The following is an 18899-nucleotide window of genomic DNA, read 5'->3' on the forward strand; positions in this document are numbered from 1 at the left end:
ATGTCCTCCAGACAGGAAAAGATGTTTCTAGAATCAGACAATTCACACAACTATGAATAATATATGAAAAAATATATGAATATCAACTCAGTGAATAATTCGCTGTTTCAGCAGGATGCTGGCACACATGCAATCTATACCATGTGATTGATTAATTTATTTGACTGTGTTAGAGGGTAAGTTGGCAGATTGGTATGACTGTGTGCGTGTGTCATATGAAGAAGAAATAATATGTATGCGTGTGAGAGAGCGTTTGCGTGCATGTGTGTGTGCGTGTGCCTGTGTGCGTGCATGCCAGGGTATGTGTGTATGTGTTTGCCCATCAAATGAGGAATATAAGTTATAAACATGAACTACCCTCCCCTGGGGCCAAATCATATTATCATAGTTTTTATGTTACAGCCAATCACTCTCACTTTTGGAGATGTAATACATGCAGTCACTGATTGCTTCTGCCAGAATGCTGACTGAGGAGCTTGGACTCAATTCATTTTACCTTTGAGAGTTTCCTGAAATGCAGCAGCGGTCTATGCACAATTATTGTTTACATTCAGCTATGTTAGCTTCGTCCAGCGACTCCAAGGTCATATTGTTTACACCAGGGACCAGCTAATTGCGCGGAGGCCAGCCGGTATGGTGACCAGAACAATGGACATTCCTACAGGAATCAGGAGGAGGACACACAGATGATGCAAAGGAGGAATGAAGACATTAGGGATGAGAGCTGGGTCCAGACAACAGAGACTGAAGAGCGCATCTCCCTTCTAGCATCGATGGCGATGTGAGATCTCTGGACAATAAGATGGACGAGCTAACGGCCCTAGTGAGGAGTCAGTGTAGTGTTATGTGTTTAACAGGGACATGGCTACAGGAAGATACTCCACATCCCATTGCTGCCATTGACGACTTTCAGACGGTTCAGGTGGACAGGATTAAATATGAGAGCAGAAATAAAAGAGGCAATAGCCTTGCCGCTGTTATTAAGAACAGAGGGTGCCACCCTGTTCACATTGCCATAAAAAAACATTCCTGCAGACTGGACATTGACCTGTTAGCCGTCCATACCACATTCCCAGGGCGCTCTCACCTGCCATCTTAGTTGTTGTTTACATCCCCCTCTACTAACCCGGCAACCACATGTGACGTCATCCACTCTGTTACTGCGAGACTCCAAACTCTGCATCCCAGTGCTTCTTCTAGGCTTTGGCCTAGCCTTACCAGAGAAAAACAAGGACAGACTTTTGATCCTTATGCGAGATTGACAATATTTTTTCGACATGATTTTCTTACTAAACTAATTCATACATGCATTGCTTCTGTAATTTAGCCAATAACACCACAGCATGACAGCTGCACTTAGTAACATTTTTGTGCAAAAGGTCATAATGCCCTTACAACAGTGTAAATCACATCTTGACAGCTCCACATGACGTACTGTCAGTGAAACACTATGACAGTATAAAAATGGTTTAGTTAACACTAAAATTGAGAAAGCTACACAGACAGACTCATCACTCTAAAACCAGTGTTCTAAGTACTATGATTTGTTACTGCCAGAGAGGCTGTCTGAATCCAGACCAAACTTTCCTGCCACAACAGCTCAAGATGCCTACTCGCAAACTATTGTAGTTGACACTTTACAAATATACTGTAGTAATACTGTATCTTGTTTTCTTTTTCTGGGGAAAGTATGTGTTTTCCTACTTTGGTGAACTAACCCTCTAATGAGTGTAATCATCATTCTAAATCAGTTATAATGATGTATTACATAACCCTAACCAGATGAAACATATTGTGGTTTCAGACTGAATAAACCGATGCTCTGTGCACAGTGTTATCATTATTATCAAGTCCTTTTGTGGAGCAATGACTGTAAGCAACAGTGTTTTTCACATATAGCTTCATTAGGTTTACTTCAACCCTGGTACATTTTTTTTCTTCTCATCTCTACCTCAGGTATCATCCGTACAGCCATGTCCAACATGGACCGTGAGACAAGGGATCACTACGCTGTGGTGATCCAGGCCAAAGACATGGCGGGCTCGGTCGGAGGACTGTCTGGATCCACTACTGTCAACATCACCCTCGCTGACGTCAATGACAACCCTCCAAAGTTTCTGCAGAGTAAGTGATCTCACTCTTTCACCGTTTGTTTTTGACGGCAGCAGGTCAACAAGTGCTGGGCCTCACCTTTATTCCTCAGCTCTTTCTTCACTTTTATCCTACAGGTGTGTTCGTACCATATTTTTTTGTTGTTCTGGTTTGGTCCCTCCCCCATTTTACTGCATTCACATGACTTTCAAGAAAGGAATCATTTGGCCAGATGTGGCGCTATTGATGATACTATATCATGGTGTTCGCTCCTACAACTGGTGAAACAAACCTCTATCTTAGTGTTTGTCAACCTGCAAAATGGGAGCTAAATTAGAACTTTTTTGTCTCCTGTAATCAGATACTTAAAAAATAGAGTAACATGTCTCTGTCATGTCTGTCACATCTTTGTGAACACTACTTTGTAAAACTACTTTTTTTCAGTTTTTTTTTTCCCCGTATTTCTGCCCCATTTTCTATATGATAAACATAAAGATTGCAGAACAGTGAATTTAGGCATGCATGAGTTGTGAGCAAGCCATGAGTAACCCACTCCACTCAGGGATCCATAACACACTGGCTAGATTGCAACAGATCATCTCCAGAAGCTAGATGTCGTCTGTTTCTGTTGCAGTCAGAGGTGATAGAAATAACATCAAAACTACAACAAAGATGGCAAAGCATCTAGAGTCGTACTTACTTACATTTCACACAGTGCTAAATAGATTGGCAGGTAAAAGGTCAGTATGACGACGATGACTTGAGGACTTCTAAAGTTCATCCAGTACTCATGTTATGCTGTTGATTTAGATATGTAAAACTATAAAAATGGCAGAGAGTGTATCACTTCTGACAAATGGCAGATTTTATTAACACAGTCTATATTAAATTGGGGTAGTTGTTACCAAACTTCCAGTCAAATATCACATATTACCAATATACACAGAGAGAGAGAGAGAGAGAGAGAAAAAAATATTATTTTTAAAGATTAAAGCTTCAGGCCAGCATGGATATAGTATTATGCTAATGAGAAGTAGTAAACATGTCAAGATATGTTATATCACAAATGGCATAGCAACTCAGTCTACTTTTTTAATATGCACACATTAATGTTTCTGTATCAGATTCAAAGAAACCCACTTATACAGAAAGTTTCATGAGCAGACCCACCAGAATGTTCTTTACTGTTTCCAAACAGGAAACCAAATAAAGGACAGAAAATGGAAAGAAAGTGAATTCACATGTTATGTTGTTCCTGGATCACCATTGTTTAAAATGAAAGATGATCACAGTCAGAGAATTGTTCACAGACAAAACACACAAAATCATTGCAAGGTTTCGTCAGTTTTTATTGTTGTCTGCTACTGTTACAATGAAGAAGCTACAACAGTCATTTGTTCACATTATAGATTCTATTAACTCTGTGAAACGTTGAACAAACTGTATTAAAAATAATTGGAAGTTAATTGATGACAAAACAACTGAGAGGACAAACAAACAAATTTAAGTTGTAACCACTATGCACGACAGCGAGTGAGGAGAGAGAATGATGCGGTTGCATTAGGCCTCGCTTCTCTAGGCACCTCACAATCTTATCTTGTGTAATAAATTTCAAAGTCATATGAAAACAAAGATCAATCATATTATAATTATTTTTATGTATAAATTATTTTTATTTATAGTGCTTTTTAATTGAAAACCAGAAATATATTTATTTATTTTCACTTAAAGTCACTGCCTCATAAATATAGTGAGCAGGGTTATACTGGTTGCTGTGTGCACTTTAAAGCACTTTGAGCTTACTTGTAAAGAAATGTGCTGTGTGAATGAAATTGCCTTTCTTGGCCCTGCCAGGCTTATGGTCCTCTGGTAACAAATGCTGGCCTGTGATAGCATGACCAGTTGCATGAGTGAAAACTAGTTGAAAACTATGCACATGTCAGTGCCTTGGGAAAGAAAACGTGTATTTGTCATAAGGTTTCATCCAGGCTGTATTCTTATTTGTAAATCTGAGACGAAGTGATTTTCACACAATTTTATTGGCTGCCTTTGGAGATGGTGAGATGTTCATGTTATTCATTGCCTTTAATTTCATTTTATGTTGTATTATTTGTGTACACAGCACTCCAAACTACATTTTTATGAAACTGTGAGTTGTAACTTGATCCTCCTTTTCCTGTTAATATAAACTCAACATGTCCTCTGTGTTTAGCTGTTGTCTTAGTTCAGTATAATGTGCATTCCCAAAGCACACATTCCATCAGTACAACAGAGTCCTGTCCCACTCACCACCCTCCTGTTCTCGTTTTCTCTGTTTATGAGAAATACTGTTTTTGTCCACTAATTAATTCTATTTACTGGTATTCTGCCTTTTTTCAATCATTGTTGTCATCAATGAACTTCAACACTTCCTGCACCGAATTTTACATTAAAAGGCTTCCTGCAGCCAATTAAAAGGATTAATGGAAAAATAGCTTCCCATGGGGTCCAAGCATGTTGTTTTGATGTAAGTGGATTACACAACTTTTAAAGCACTGAGGTTCCTGAGAATTCAAAGAGAGTGAACAACATAATGACATGTAAAACTTTGAATGCCATATTGCTACATTTTTTATTATTCACTATAAACCCTTCCCACTTTGATCAGCCGCCTGGAGGCTGAATGACCCAAGACTGAACAGCAAAGCTCAGAGCTGGCATCTGAGCATGTGCATCAAATTTGGTTAGAGCATCCTAAACCAAATTGGATTTATAAGTTTGCATGTGAAATTGACCTTAACGACACAATTTTAATCCTCATCATCATAATCCTTACAATTCCAACAATAATGATGATTACTACAATTCCAAATATTGTAATATTGTGTTGTTGCAGAGAGTTACCAGCTGTATGTACCAGAGCTGGCTCCAGTTGGGAAGGCAGTGGGTCGGATCAGAGCCAACGATGAGGACGAAGGGCAGAATGCTGAGATGACCTACAGCATCACTAATGCAGATGCAGCTGCCATCTTCACCATCACCACTGATGCTGACCGCAGGGAGGGAATCATCTCCCTCAAGCAGGTATGAATAAGAGATCGCAATACACGAGCCAACACCGATGCCCGGGTAAGTGGATAATATGTTTCAAGTGCAAGCAACCCTACAGTTGTGGCTGACATGCTGTGATTGGCTAGTTGCATCGCTACAGTGCAACACAGAAGAATGAAATTGGACATGGCTCTATTTTCCCGATGCAACATGCAATGCAAGTTTAAACAGCTGAGTTTTGAAAGACAAAGTTGTGTAGCAAGTGTGTTTTCTTTTTATATCAAAATGGGCGTTGATTGTTTGCAATATAACTGGGAAGAGTCATTTGCATACTTGTGTACATAGAGTATGTTGTCTTTTAACATTTAATATCTTGCTGCACTGTTACTCCACATGTTAAGGGAAGCATTTCTCCAATTTGTGTTTATCAGGAATCAGAGGTGCACACATGACACTGCAATCTTTCAACTTTGAAAATGATTCACTTTAAGGCAACGGCAAATAGAATTTGAAACTTGACAAATTAGACAAAGTATTTCCTACTGTGTCCCTCAGCAGCATTGTCCTGTGTCAAAGTATGATTTAACTCTGACACAAGAAAGGTTTATTGAGAACCAAATTCAGCTCACTCCCTCAGTCAGTCGCATGGTGTAAGGTAGAGCCTTGCACAATGCACAATGCAAGAAATCAGTTTATGTTACTAGTGTATTTTTTTCTAATAACAGAATGAGCTTACAGTCCATTCACCAAATTAGTTTATCATAAATTTTATTATCATGGTTTTGGCGCTGATGCAAATGGTGAAAGACAGCTAGTATACACTGGTTACTGATGGAAGAATTATTCACATCCTCGTAAAATTAGCAATACCATAAATGTGAAATCACTCAATTACAAGCACAAGACATGTAGTTTGTACCTAACTTTTATCATCAACATTTAGGATTCAATGTAAAAGTACTAACTAGTACTAAGTACTAATTAAGCAGAATGGCCAAGTTAAGTCACATTATAATATGTATTTTATTATTGGATCATTATTAACATTATTATCATATCATCAGATACAGTACTTGAGTGCACAGTACTTAGTTACTTTCCACCACTTCTCTAATGTAGACTAGATCAGTAAATGATATTGGGTTAAGGTGATTATTCTTGGATTTATTACTTACTTGGATTTATTTTTCTGGGTAAATTACCAAGATATTTTCTATAACATATTATATACAATACTTGTAAGTGGAATGATGGTGCTACACTCTGTGTGTCAGTAGAGTCTATCTGCTGGGAGAAAGTACAACATCTGCACTTTGTCTGTTTTTTCATTTGCGAAAGCAATCAGCTTGACAAAGCAAATAAGATATAGTATGGCGTTAGCTGACTGAGGATCTCAGGATGGTCCTGAATCACAGTGCAACTGCAGTTTTATGGGGAATCTCCCAAGAAATGAAGAAATTAAAATAATAAGAAAATTTTATCTTCTTCAATTTGCATTTTTTTCAGTTTTTTGGAGCAAAACAAGACTGTTGTGCGTTACTGTACAAAGCACAAAAAAAAGAGTTGATTATGAGACTTTCTGTTTAACAGTCATGTGGATTGGGCAACTATTGAGCTGCTTGTGATGGAGTCACCAGCACCAAAATTATCAAGAGCACGGGGCCTCAAATTTAGACTGTGCCATCACAGTTTGAACAGTTTTCTTCTTCTTTTCAAATATACTGAAGTGAACTGTACAGGAAATTGAACTCCATCGTCTAGCATGCATGGACTTTCAGCCAGTCTGAAATCCTTTGACTGTGTCTGATTTGCCTCTGCAGCCTTTGAACTATGACAAGAGGGGAACCCGTGCTCAGCAGGCAGGAGCATTACTGTATTTTCAGAGCCACAGGTTAAAAGTGCTTTTGACTTTCTTTGTACCTCTTTTCCAGCCACTCAAACTGGAGAACAGAGAAAGAGGAAGAAAAGAGTACATAATTGTTTTTCTTTCTTTTCCACAGTTTGCTTTTGTCAGCATGTTTCACTACCTTTTATTCTGGGGATGTCTAACTTTTTTGTGAAAAATTATCAATGGATGTTCTTAGGCATTCATTGCTGTGAATCCGTTTTAATGGGGGCCATTGAGGTGACTGCATACAGAAAAAACATCAAGTATTTCCAGTGGAAAAAAGGAAGAAATCAGAAGACCAAAAGTAGTAGTAAAAATATATAGTTTGCATTATATAGTCTGTCCATGGGAAAGAATTGTCAAGTTTATTTACCAATTGTAAGATGTCTCACTCAGTGCATATCTTGGTGACAGGTCCTGAAAAAAAAAACAGACAAACAAACATACAAAATGTACAAAGCAAATTCAGTTTTGGTATAGTCTCTTCCAATCAGTCACATTTCTCTTTCTCATTCACCTATCCATCGCTACTGTTGTAAAGCAAACTAAACTAGCCATTATATGGCTGGAGTAGATATTAAAACAACGGCTGTTTATGTAACTACAGTTTTCCATGAGAGGTGACCTCCAGATGCATTACCCAGGCATTAAGTATGTCTAAAACTAGTCAAGTATACTAAAGGCACTTTTTTCAAGTCAATTATTTATAGAGCACATTTTTTAGAAATAACAATGTTGATTAAAGTGCTTACTGTATATAATCATGGGAATGACCTTTTGATACCGGAGCAACTATCTGACTGACCTGTGAGGAGGTAGGAGTTTCAGTGGTCATAGGTAAACTGCAGTGGCAGATGGGTGCAGGGGAAGTGTTTGGATTAAAATGTATTTTGGTATTTTTGGCATGTTAAATTGTTCTTTAATTACTTTTACAGTCAACTGTCAATTATTAGCGAGATGTAACTCTTAATATGAAAATGACATAATTATTACCTTAAGGAGTTAGCCTTTGACATCTGTCCTTAGTAGGATTATTGTGTTTTCTGTCTCCTCCCCAGCCCCTGAACTATGAGAAGAGAAAAGTGCACACACTTAACATCGAAGGCTCCAACACTCACCCAGACTTCCGCTTCTCCCACCTGGGACCATTTAGGGATTCTACATCACTGCGAGTGATTGTGGGGGATGTAGATGAGCCTCCTGTCTTCTCCATGGACTACTACATTATGGATGTGTACGAAAACTCACCTGCTGGCACCCAGGTTGGCACTGTAACTGCCGTGGACCCTGATAGCACCAACAGCGCTATCAGGTAAAAGAAACTATCAGTGATGTGATGTGTGTGCAGGTGTTTTGCATGTGTATGTCTTGAAGTATTTGGAGTTTTAGGTGTCCCAACAAGAAAAGAGGCCTTGCAGTTGTGTCAGAGCTGTGACACAATGTATGGCTCTAGCATGTACGGGAGCCCCACTGGAGAATTTTCCCACTTTGTAAAAGCCTAATTTCTCTGAAAGTACTAAATGTCCCTCATTTAGCAGGCCACAGGTGTAAACAGTTTTATCCAAGGGTCATAACTCTGGAGGAAGGTGAGCACTGCTGTTCTAGCTTGTTGACATCAGAAAGACCTTGCTCAAAAGATGCCAGGATAGCACCTTTGTGGTATAGTTATGGATTGAATAGCCCAGTACCCCTAAAAATTATGTTCATATTGGATGATTCCTCAGCTCACAGTTTACAACCATTCCCAGTGTTCAGTGCCATTACACGGAGTAATGTGCTTTGTATACAATATAGTATGTGGAAAGCAAGGGTGTGGAGATATAGGTGATGGATGGGGCAGTAGCACATCTGAGTTTCATGCCGTTTCTTTTACCATAACCACAGTCTTTCAATAGCCTTAACCAAGTGTTTTAGTTGCCTAACTCCAACCATACCTTAATCATAGTTTATTTGCTGTCATCACTATACTTCCTTCCTTATACTGCAGTTGAAATATCCATTGACCAGTGAAGTGTCAAAAGATTAAAAAAAATGTGACTTTATCTTCTGGAGGACAAATTTGCTGGAAAACTCCTTGGAGATTGCCAAAATACCAAAGAAAAAGTGCAGTGCTAGGAGATTTAGCATGTAGCTATAGTTGTAGGCAAATCTTTATGAAGGAGAAGAGAATGTTTGCAGTTTCTAGTATTCCTCTTTTCTATGACATTTGCCTCCAAGATTATGTACAAACAAAATGAATAAGTACAAAATGAAATTAAATAATCACATAATCACAAACGAACAATACGGTGGATTTGCTAGATGACACACCCAGAGCAACAACTAAATCAAGTTGGATGTGGTACCGTGCAATTTTTCTTCATTTTCTTCATCATTACAGAGATGCAAACTAAGATGAGCTGCAGCTTTCAGATGCATTTCTTTTACTGATATTCTCAATGTTCCCCAACACAGAAACACAGGAGTCCACTAAGTGATGTAAAATCATCAATATGAAATCATATACATTTTTCATTACAGCTGGGAGCAAAAAATGTCACCACAACAGCTGAGTTCATCCAAAATTGATCCAGAATGTGAAAGGGAATTCATGATGAAGGTTGTATTATCAGGTTTCTAATCCTTGGAAGTAGGGCTTTAAGATGTGGCCAAAAAGTTAAATCTATCGCCTGCAAGGCTGTCATCGTTACTCATATTCAGAAAATACAGATTCCACACAGCTATGGACTGTCTGTAAGCAAGCAGCTTATCACAACCCATAGTTAAGTTTTATTGTTAGGCAACCTCTAGTGGCCATAGTAATTATGATGGGGATAAAGGAGGGAGTGAGGTGGCATAATATAAAGTGCAACAAAGTCTGCATTCGGAAGAGGAGGAGAGTTCATGTGGGTGGATGGGTCCAAAACTTAACCAAGTGTTTATTATTTGAACCATAACAATGAAAATACTCTAACGTTAAGGAAGTATTTATTTAAACCCAAACCATGATCTTTTCCTAAACCTAACCAAGTAGTTTTTGTGCCTCAAACAAACCAAAGCGTGACCATTTCGTAAGCCTAACTATGTGTTTATTATTATCTCTGAATGTAACACCAAACTGGGGTGATCCACCTAAATTAAAATTACTTAATTATTTTTTATCTTAATACCCTAGTAAAGTATTTTCCCCTAAAAATTTCAATAATTGATTGCACTGTTTGGCTGCCAGACTTCCTTTAATGTTTGGGGACACAATATTGTTAAAAAATAAATTAACACTAAATTTACTTTTTTGAGCTGGTAAATTATGTGTACAGTTACTATACTGCAAACGGGTCTTGGTCCCACTCTATGATGTTCCTTATAACATAAGCTCTTTTCCTTTTTGCAGAGAAAATCTAGTTATTCAACAGCTGCGCATCTAGACCCCAAAATAATCTGTGATGAATCTATGATGTTCCCTGGGACACTAAACCCCAGAACAACAAGGGAAGTCAAGTTCATCCTCACCTTAAGGCGTCTACCCAGAAGCAATAGTTTGTGACCTCACAACTAGTTTGGAAGCCAAACAGAGCCCAGTATAAAGTTTACACAAGTGTGAGGTGTAAACTTGAAGCTTCCAGGGCACATACCATTGATGTATTGAAGTAAGCAGAAATGGATATTGCATTCCAAGATGGTGCACCATTCATTTCTGTGAAAGGTTTCCTCACGGTACGGCATTTTTGGGCCCATAAAGTGTGTGCACTAGTCCTTTTCCAACCAAGCCTTGTTGAGAGCAAGCACATTCGAGCCTTCCTCAACTGAGTCATCGGACTCAGTTGACTTTTAATTAAGTTACTGAACTTTTTTGTCTAAAATCCGTATCAAATATAAATTATTATTTCAAGCAGAGTTAAATGTCTTAAACCATGCCGGAAGGGGTTGTTAAGGTTTCAGTTGTATCCTCTGCTGTGCATCTACAGTAACTGGATTACTTTTTTGACAAGGTCTTCTTTTTGAAAATAAGCAAAATGACCACGAAAGTCTAATCTATAGCTATATATATATATATATATATATATATATATATATATATATATTACATCTTGATAATGATGTTTCATAGTACTATCAGTTGATTCAGAGCTGTGTTTTGTCATAACCCACTATACATTTTTTATATTTTTTGGCTAAACCTGAAGTTGATAACCAGTGATGTAAAGTTTTAGCATGCCACCATCAATATACAGGTCATGACAACTAGTTGTACACCTCTGTGCTCCACCATGTATCATGTAGCACAAAGTATCATCATGTGACAGTGTCTCTTGTATTATATTACACTCTAAATAGAATCATACAAAAAAGTACATGTTTAATGCACCATCATTCTGTACCACAGGTACTTCATAGAAAATGGAGAGGAAAGACCTTTGTATTTCACCATTGGGGTGAACAGTGGCATCATCAGGACTACTGAGGTTCTCGACCGAGAACAAACAGCATGGCATAACATCACTGTGATGGCTGCAGAAGTTGGTAAGTTCACAGCAACAGATCAAATACTCTGATGTCTGTTTTTCTGTATATCCGTCCACCAGCATGACATCCATTTATTTGTTCCTCCAGCTATACATCAAACAGCTATCTATCTAACAGTCAATCCATCGATTCTCAACTGCATGTGTCCTCAAGTTGACTTCTCTGAACATACCTCTAATTGTTTGCTTGGGAGCGTTGCCCTTTTTTGGTGACATCTAGCTCTTAGTCCTATAGAGGTTGAGTGCATTATTTTAAGTTCCTTTGGATAGGAGAGTCTGCCAAATGAATGTAATGTAAAGCAATAAATGACAGAAGAATGCCAATTTCAGCCTTTACTCGTTGTACTTTCAGTAATCCCCTTTTAAGTGTCAAACTGGCAAATGGAACAAAGTAAAAAACGGGGTTATACTGAAATTGAAAAAAATTAAACCTTTCATAGAATGTAATGTACTTATCAATTTCTTACTTCTACTTTGTAAAGCTGTACCAGTTAACATTTTTTATACTAAAAATTGATCAAATGACCATGTGTACTGTAATGTGAAAGGAGTTGCTTATAGTGACAACTGTGTGAAAACAGAGAATTATCAGCAACTCTGCAATTCCCCCCAAATCTACAGAGCATTTTAATGACCTCCAGCTCATTGTTACTTTACTCTTTTGATTCAGTCTCATTCATGAACAGCAGAAGTGAAAAAGCTCTAAAACCCACTGTCCACTACCTGCCCATCACCAAATAGCAGACGGACAAACTTGGACTAACTACAGGTGGACACAAATAAAACTCCAAATGAATGCCAGTATTGCTCTGTTTCTGCTGGATGTGCGTAAATAGACATTATTCTTATTAACATATTAAGCCATTACAACCTAATAGTATTGTGGATTTTTGTTGTGGATTGGTGAAAAGAAGAGGGGTGCAGTTTTAATTAGACTCAATTTTGTTCTAGTCTTCAATAGTGGCCCAAAAGTTCAGGCACATGACAATGAGTAACAAAAGTGTCAAGTTTTGACTGCGCAGTCAGATTTTTAGGCTTTCAACATTAACTAGTTATTGGAAAGCTGATTAATGCACAATTCACTGAATAAATGTTAGTTATTGAGGTTAAATATTAGTCTTTTAACCACCAAGCCTGACATTTTGCTAGACAACAGAAAATGCAGGAATGTAAAGATTAAGAACTTTGAGAATAAATGTATTGTAAATGTATAAATGTACTCTTCCAGGGAGAATGCTTCTCCAACATTGAAGTCATTCCTTAATCATTTTTCAGAATTTATAAAATTTGAGAAATGAAGTCTAGAGGGGTCATTTTTAAAGATTTTTGGGCCCCTTTTCTTTCCTATTTGGAAAATTGTCATTTGACTTGTAGATTGTTGTTTTTTTGTTACTAGTTCAATCATTTCATTTCAAGAAAGTCTGAGTGCTGCGGGGACTGTTGGCAAGATGTATGTTGGCTTCTTTATCTCTTGGATTTGAGGTACCACTGTCTAATTTTTTATGTTTTTTTTGGAATGGAGGCTTTCATTTGTTCAGATGCTGCAATCTGTTTACATTTTGCATCTCTTGACATGTGAAAGATGTAGTGCAACCTATTTGAAATAAATGGGAAAGAAAGGGGAAGAGTTTTAGGCTTGTTTAACATTCTTTGGTCAAATATTAGCTCATCTTATGAGATCTTATATCATGAAACTTTTAACTTTAGATTAGTGTATGTTTTACTTATAACATTTTTGTAACGCTTTGTTTTAGAGGTCCATTGTTACCTGAAAATTTCTTGAAAGTTCTCTGGGAATAACATGTAGGATGGTACTAATTACAGGGATAATAGAGAATTAGTTCAGATAGTTGTAGCATTTTTCTTTACCTATTTTATATATAATAATAAATATTTGATCTTTAATTTGTACCAAATTACAATAATTTATGGGCCTATAAAATAAAGTTTCAACTAAAACATTGACCAAACTTATTACCTAGCAGTGCAATGTATAAAATCATGCAGCTACACCTCAGGAACTTGAGTTAATGTTCACATCAGAATGGGGAAAAAATGTGATCCCAGTGACTTTGACCATGGCATGATTATTGGTGCCAGATAGGCTGGTTTGAGTATTTCTGAAATTGCTAATCTCCTGTGATTTTCACACACAACAGTCTCTTGAGTTTACTCAGAGTTGTGCCAACATCCAGTGCGAGAAGTAAGAGAGGAATTGCCAGACTGGTTGGAGCTGACAGAAAGGGAAAGGCTACAGTAACTCAGATAACCACTCTTTACAACTGTGGTGAGCAGAAAAGCATCTCAGAATGCACAACATGTCCAACCGTTGGGTTCCAATCTTGTCAGCCAAGAACAGAAATCTGAGGCTGCAGTGGGCACAGGTTCACCAAAACTGGAAAGTTGAAGACTGGAAAATCATAGCCAGGTCTGATTAATCTGGATTTCTGCTAAGTCACACAGATGGTAGTGTCAGAATTTGGCGTCAACAGCATGAATCCATGGACCCAACCTGCCTCTCGTTAATAGTCCAGGCTGGTGGTGTTGGTGTGACGGTGTGGGGAATGTTTTCTTGGCACATTTTGGCTCCTTAATACCAAATCAATCATGGTTTGAAAGCCACAGTCAATGCCACGGTCTGAGTATTGTTGCTGACCATGTGCATCCCTTTATGGCCACAATTTACCTTCTTCTAATGGTTACTTCCAGCATCGTAATGCACCATGTCACAAAGCCAAAGTCGTCTCAAACTGGTTTAATGAACATGACAATGAGTTCATTGTAATTCAGTGGCCTCCCCAGTCACCAGATCTGAATCCACTAGAACACCTTTGGGATGTGGTAGAACAGGAGATTGGCAGCATGAATGAGCAGCTGACAAATCTGCAGAAATGATGTGATGCAATCATGTCAACATGGACCAGAATCTCAAAGCATTGTTTCCATAATCGTGTGGAATCCATGCCACGAAGAACTGAGGTTGTATTGAGAGCAAAGGGAGGCCCTACCCTATAAGTATGGGTTAATAAAGTGCTCGTCTGAGTGTATTTTTCCCTTGTTGTATAAAAAAAAGGGTGAAAGCATGTTTATATTCCCTAAACTTTACTGAAAATGCAGTGTTTTGTTATTTGTACTGATACTCAGGTATCATCTTGGCACTGAAATTTTCAAATGACACCAAGTTGTACTATAGAAGAACTGTGATGAGCTTGTTTTTAAATAGGTTTGAAGAAGTCACAAAAAACATTAATTAACAGCAACTTAAAAGGAAATAAAAACAGCAAACCTGACAAAATAATGACTATATCTAATCAAATTCAGTTCAGAATAAGTTGTTTGAATAGTTATTTTGACTCGTGATTTTTAGATATGAAAGGCTGGAGAATTCTAAAGGCAGGGTGACAAACATGAAAAAGCTCTGGCATCCATGCTAGTTAGATTCAAGTCTGGGACAGAAAGCAGATCTGCTGAAGACGATCCGAGGGAACAAGGTGGTGAGTAGGTATGGAAGAGATCTGCAAGATATGGGCGCTGAAACCATGAAGGGGTTTGAATGCGAGCAGGAGAATTTTTTAAGATTAATGTTTTTTTAAGGGATGCCAGACATGATGGCATTAAAGCAGTCGATGCAAGATGGGACCAAAGCATTAACCATGATTTCAGTGCTTTGCTGAGTGAGTGAGGGCCAGAGGCTGGCAATATTATGATATGATAAAAAGGCACTCTAAGAAATATTATTAATGTGGGGAGCAAAGGAAAGCATACTGTCCAGGATAGCGCCAAGGATCTTTGCCTCTGTTGACACGGGTATGGAACAGTCATCAATGGCAAGGGTGAAACTGCTGGATTTTTTTCAGGGGGGAGGCTGTTAGTACTATTAATTGAAGTGTTACCTCCTGGTGTGATGGGGCAGGAAACAGCGCCCCCTACTGTACTCATAGATCAGCATTAGTGACCTGCCTCCAATAAAAGTGACTCATGGGTCATTATTTCTGACCTGGCTCTCTGATCAGACCCAGTCAAAGGTCTCTGGGCCCCCCATTGCACATCAGCCCTCTTAAAACTATAAGAAACACCTGAACATAGTTTTATATCTTTGCCAATTTTGATCTTCTGCTTTCAGTCAGTATCAAGTTTTATACATTATATGATTCAGGGAAACTTACCCTTTCTTTCTGGTGCAGTGTAACCATCACCGTCACCATCATGCATTACCTTTGTGTGAGCATACTGTATTTGACATTTTTTTAAAATGCCCATGTGGTGCTGCTGGTAAAATACAGTAGGTTTTTAGTGCTTGTTGAAGCAGAAAAAAGGCATTCAAGGGAAACAAAATTTCAAACACAAAGTAACAACAACAGGCTCAAACAGCTCCTATCTGCAGCACCTTCAATGATAGGATTATGTGTGTGTGTAGCATTGGTAGACATATTAAATCTACTTGTTGGCCAATGACAGTTCTTCCAGCACCACCATGAGGTTGGCAGTTTATGTTTTCAGAGGGATATTTTGGATACCATTGAACATATGGCCTTGAAATTTGGCACACATATTAAATGTACCTGGAGGATGAACCCTACTGACTTCGGTGATCCACAATGGCATTTCCTCTATTTTCACCATGAGGTTGCTAGCATGGTTCCTATAAGATATAATATACCCATGTCTCTGTATATCACACACACATACACACACACATTCACACACACTTATTTTTTTATTAACATAATAATAGCAAGGGTGATGGTTATGGGGATCATGTTTGTTTACAATGTGTTACATGACTGTTATTACAACATTATTATTGTTGTTATTGTTAATATTATTATTGTTTTTTTATAGTCACAGTGAAATTTCAAACACAGCGATATATCTTCATTTACGTGTTTGTTTGATTATTTACTTGTTACTAATTCTTTAATTACTTATTTTCTCATTTAGATATTTATTTAATTACTCAGTTACATACATGTACATGTACGTGTTCCCATTAAGACAAATTTCACATTGGTTCACATGAGGAGAGACATGCTGCAGTAATATCTTTAATTCTTAAGTTATATGGTCGGTGTCCCTCCTTCACAGGAGGTTTGGTTCTTATATTAATCCCCAGAGACTCAGCGTCAGGGTGACTGAGCCACCTGGCATTTATGTATGCCCTCGCTCAGTCCATTACTCACACTATTGTGTGGTAAAGGGTAGGAGAAAGGGATAATTGGCAAGATAAGCATCAGCTGGGGAGAAATGAGGGGAGGATCAAAAAGAAAAGAACTGATGGACTATTCCTCAGATGCATTCAGCACAGACACAATCTCTGTGATGTTGCGCAAAGGTCCTGTCAGTTTACTAAATGTGTCTTAAAGGGAATTTCACAGAATGAAATAGCCTTCTGAAAATATCCTTAATCTTTTATGTCATTTGTTTTTGAGGTCAAGCAAAGTTTCAAAGACAAATGGAAATTTCATATCAACTAAATACCTATCCACTAAACTACTAACTCCTAAATTAATAGTACTTTATACTATGGTAATATGAAAATAAGACAGTTATTCTTATTTTGAAGAAAAGCTGTATAATTAATTAATTCAATTCAGTTCAATTTAATTTATATAGCACCAAATCATAATAGAGGTTATCTCAGGGCACTTTTCATGTTGAGTCGGTCTAGACCGTACTCTTTATAGGTTTATTTTCAGAGTCCCAACATTCCCATTATAATTAGAAATGATTAGAAAAATTCATCCCTATGTAGCCACAACATATAAGTTTAACAATGTCCTAAAACAATAAGATGAGACAAAACTTTTAAATAACACTCAGGACTGGATAATTTTAACAAAAAATACACTTACATACAAATTCATTTTGTAACTTAAGAAAAAAAAAAGTAAAAAAATGCTATATAAATAAAGTTTATTATTTTTATTAGTAGTACTAGTAGTAGTAGAAGTAGCAGTAGCAGTATTTGTATTAGTATTAATATTATTAGTATTATTAGTTTTCAGAGATGAGATGATGATGATTTTCTTTCTACTCATAAAATTAGACACACGGAGGCCCACAGGATAAATAAGAAAGCTATATATTAAAAAGGTTCATAAGAGCAAAGAAGATGTGTGAATACCAAAATAGGTACAATAGGTACATTTGTAAGTAATTTCCTCTCTTTCAAAAACGTATAAGGCAATAAAAGGATAAGAAAAAAATATATAAAAATATATAAATAGAGTAAAATCATGGGGTTCATCATGGGGTTAACTGTCCCTGACTGTACCAATATCTGGGCTAGAAAGAGAAACACAGGAATGGCACTCTGTAGAGCACCAGATCTCCACCAAGGCGAATGTCAAACAACATTCATCAGACTTCAGAGAAAAAAATTATAATACATGGTAAATTACCTGAATCTGCCTTAAAATTCAATTGGGTTTTTCCCTAGTCCATGCCCCATCCCTCCAGCAAGTTTGGTGCAAATTGGTTCAGTTAAATAATTATACCTCAAAGTAAATACCGCAGGTTTAGAGGTTAGGCTTACAACCCTGTCTCCTTGTATACTATTAATTTCTAATTTCATTTTGAGGGAAATGTATTCCCTGTCTGGAGTATGCCCACAGGCAATAGTTCTCAGGACTTTGACACCAAAGATCAGGGTTCCTATCCAGTCGTGCATGTGGTTAGATTTAGCCAACAATGTACTTGCACTGATTAAGGATGGATGGATGGGTGGGTGGAGATATACGAGTATTATGCTATAACAGATAAAGTAGCCTCTAGCTGTTAGCCTCAAACAAAGATGAGGAGCAGGATTAAGAAACAGCATTTGAAGATATCTATCCCCCCTCACCCCAATATGATATCAACCAGTTATCTGCCACAAGTGCTATTGAATTAGTCAAACCTGAACAGTTTAGGCAGTATATTCATAACACACACATCAGGACAAATACACCAAGCCCAGGGGGTATGCCACCATAAATGGAAGAACACACACCAAAGTTTACTACCATGAGGCGTAACTGTTTTTTCATATTGGCACTATGTGTATGTGTCCATTTTTTTTGTCAACAACCACAGATGTCCTCGTCCACTCTCTCATCATTAAAGTCAGCACAGAGTTACATATCTGCTTTGTAGTGGTTTATAGCAGAGAGGTCAGGAGTAAAGGTCATCTTCATTCTGTTTGGAGTTTAGACCAGATAAGAAAGTTCAGCTCTCTTGCGAATTAAACAGAGAGAAGAGAGGGATTTTTTTCAGATGTGGTATCTGACCTTCACCCTTGCCTATTACCTCAGGTCTAATCAGAAAGTACCTCTCTTGAAGTGGCTTCTCCCTAGATACACTCTATAAACCGTATCTAATGGGAGGGCCCAGCAAAGTAAAGCAAAGAG

The 18899-nt window shown here is 37.7% G+C and overlaps 1 protein-coding gene across 2 annotated transcripts in view; it reads left to right on the top strand.

Moving 5' to 3' along the window:
- Positions 1–18899, top strand: part of LOC120798881 (cadherin-18-like) — a 213722-nt gene that overhangs the window by 144518 nt on the left and 50305 nt on the right. The window contains exons 5-9 of one of the 2 annotated variants that reach the window (XM_040143671.1): positions 1957–2124; positions 4967–5154; positions 8068–8321; positions 11373–11509; positions 12182–12280. In XM_040143671.1, the coding sequence (XP_039999605.1) occupies positions 1957–2124; positions 4967–5154; positions 8068–8321; positions 11373–11509; positions 12182–12252 (818 nt within the window). In that variant the 3' untranslated portion in view covers positions 12253–12280. The remainder of the gene's footprint in view (positions 1–1956; positions 2125–4966; positions 5155–8067; positions 8322–11372; positions 11510–12181; positions 12281–18899) is intronic. The other variant, XM_040143670.1, reaches the window with a different exon arrangement.

This window comes from Xiphias gladius, chromosome 14, assembly GCF_016859285.1.
Source record: "Xiphias gladius isolate SHS-SW01 ecotype Sanya breed wild chromosome 14, ASM1685928v1, whole genome shotgun sequence".
NCBI classification, from domain to species: domain Eukaryota; kingdom Metazoa; phylum Chordata; class Actinopteri; order Istiophoriformes; family Xiphiidae; genus Xiphias; species Xiphias gladius.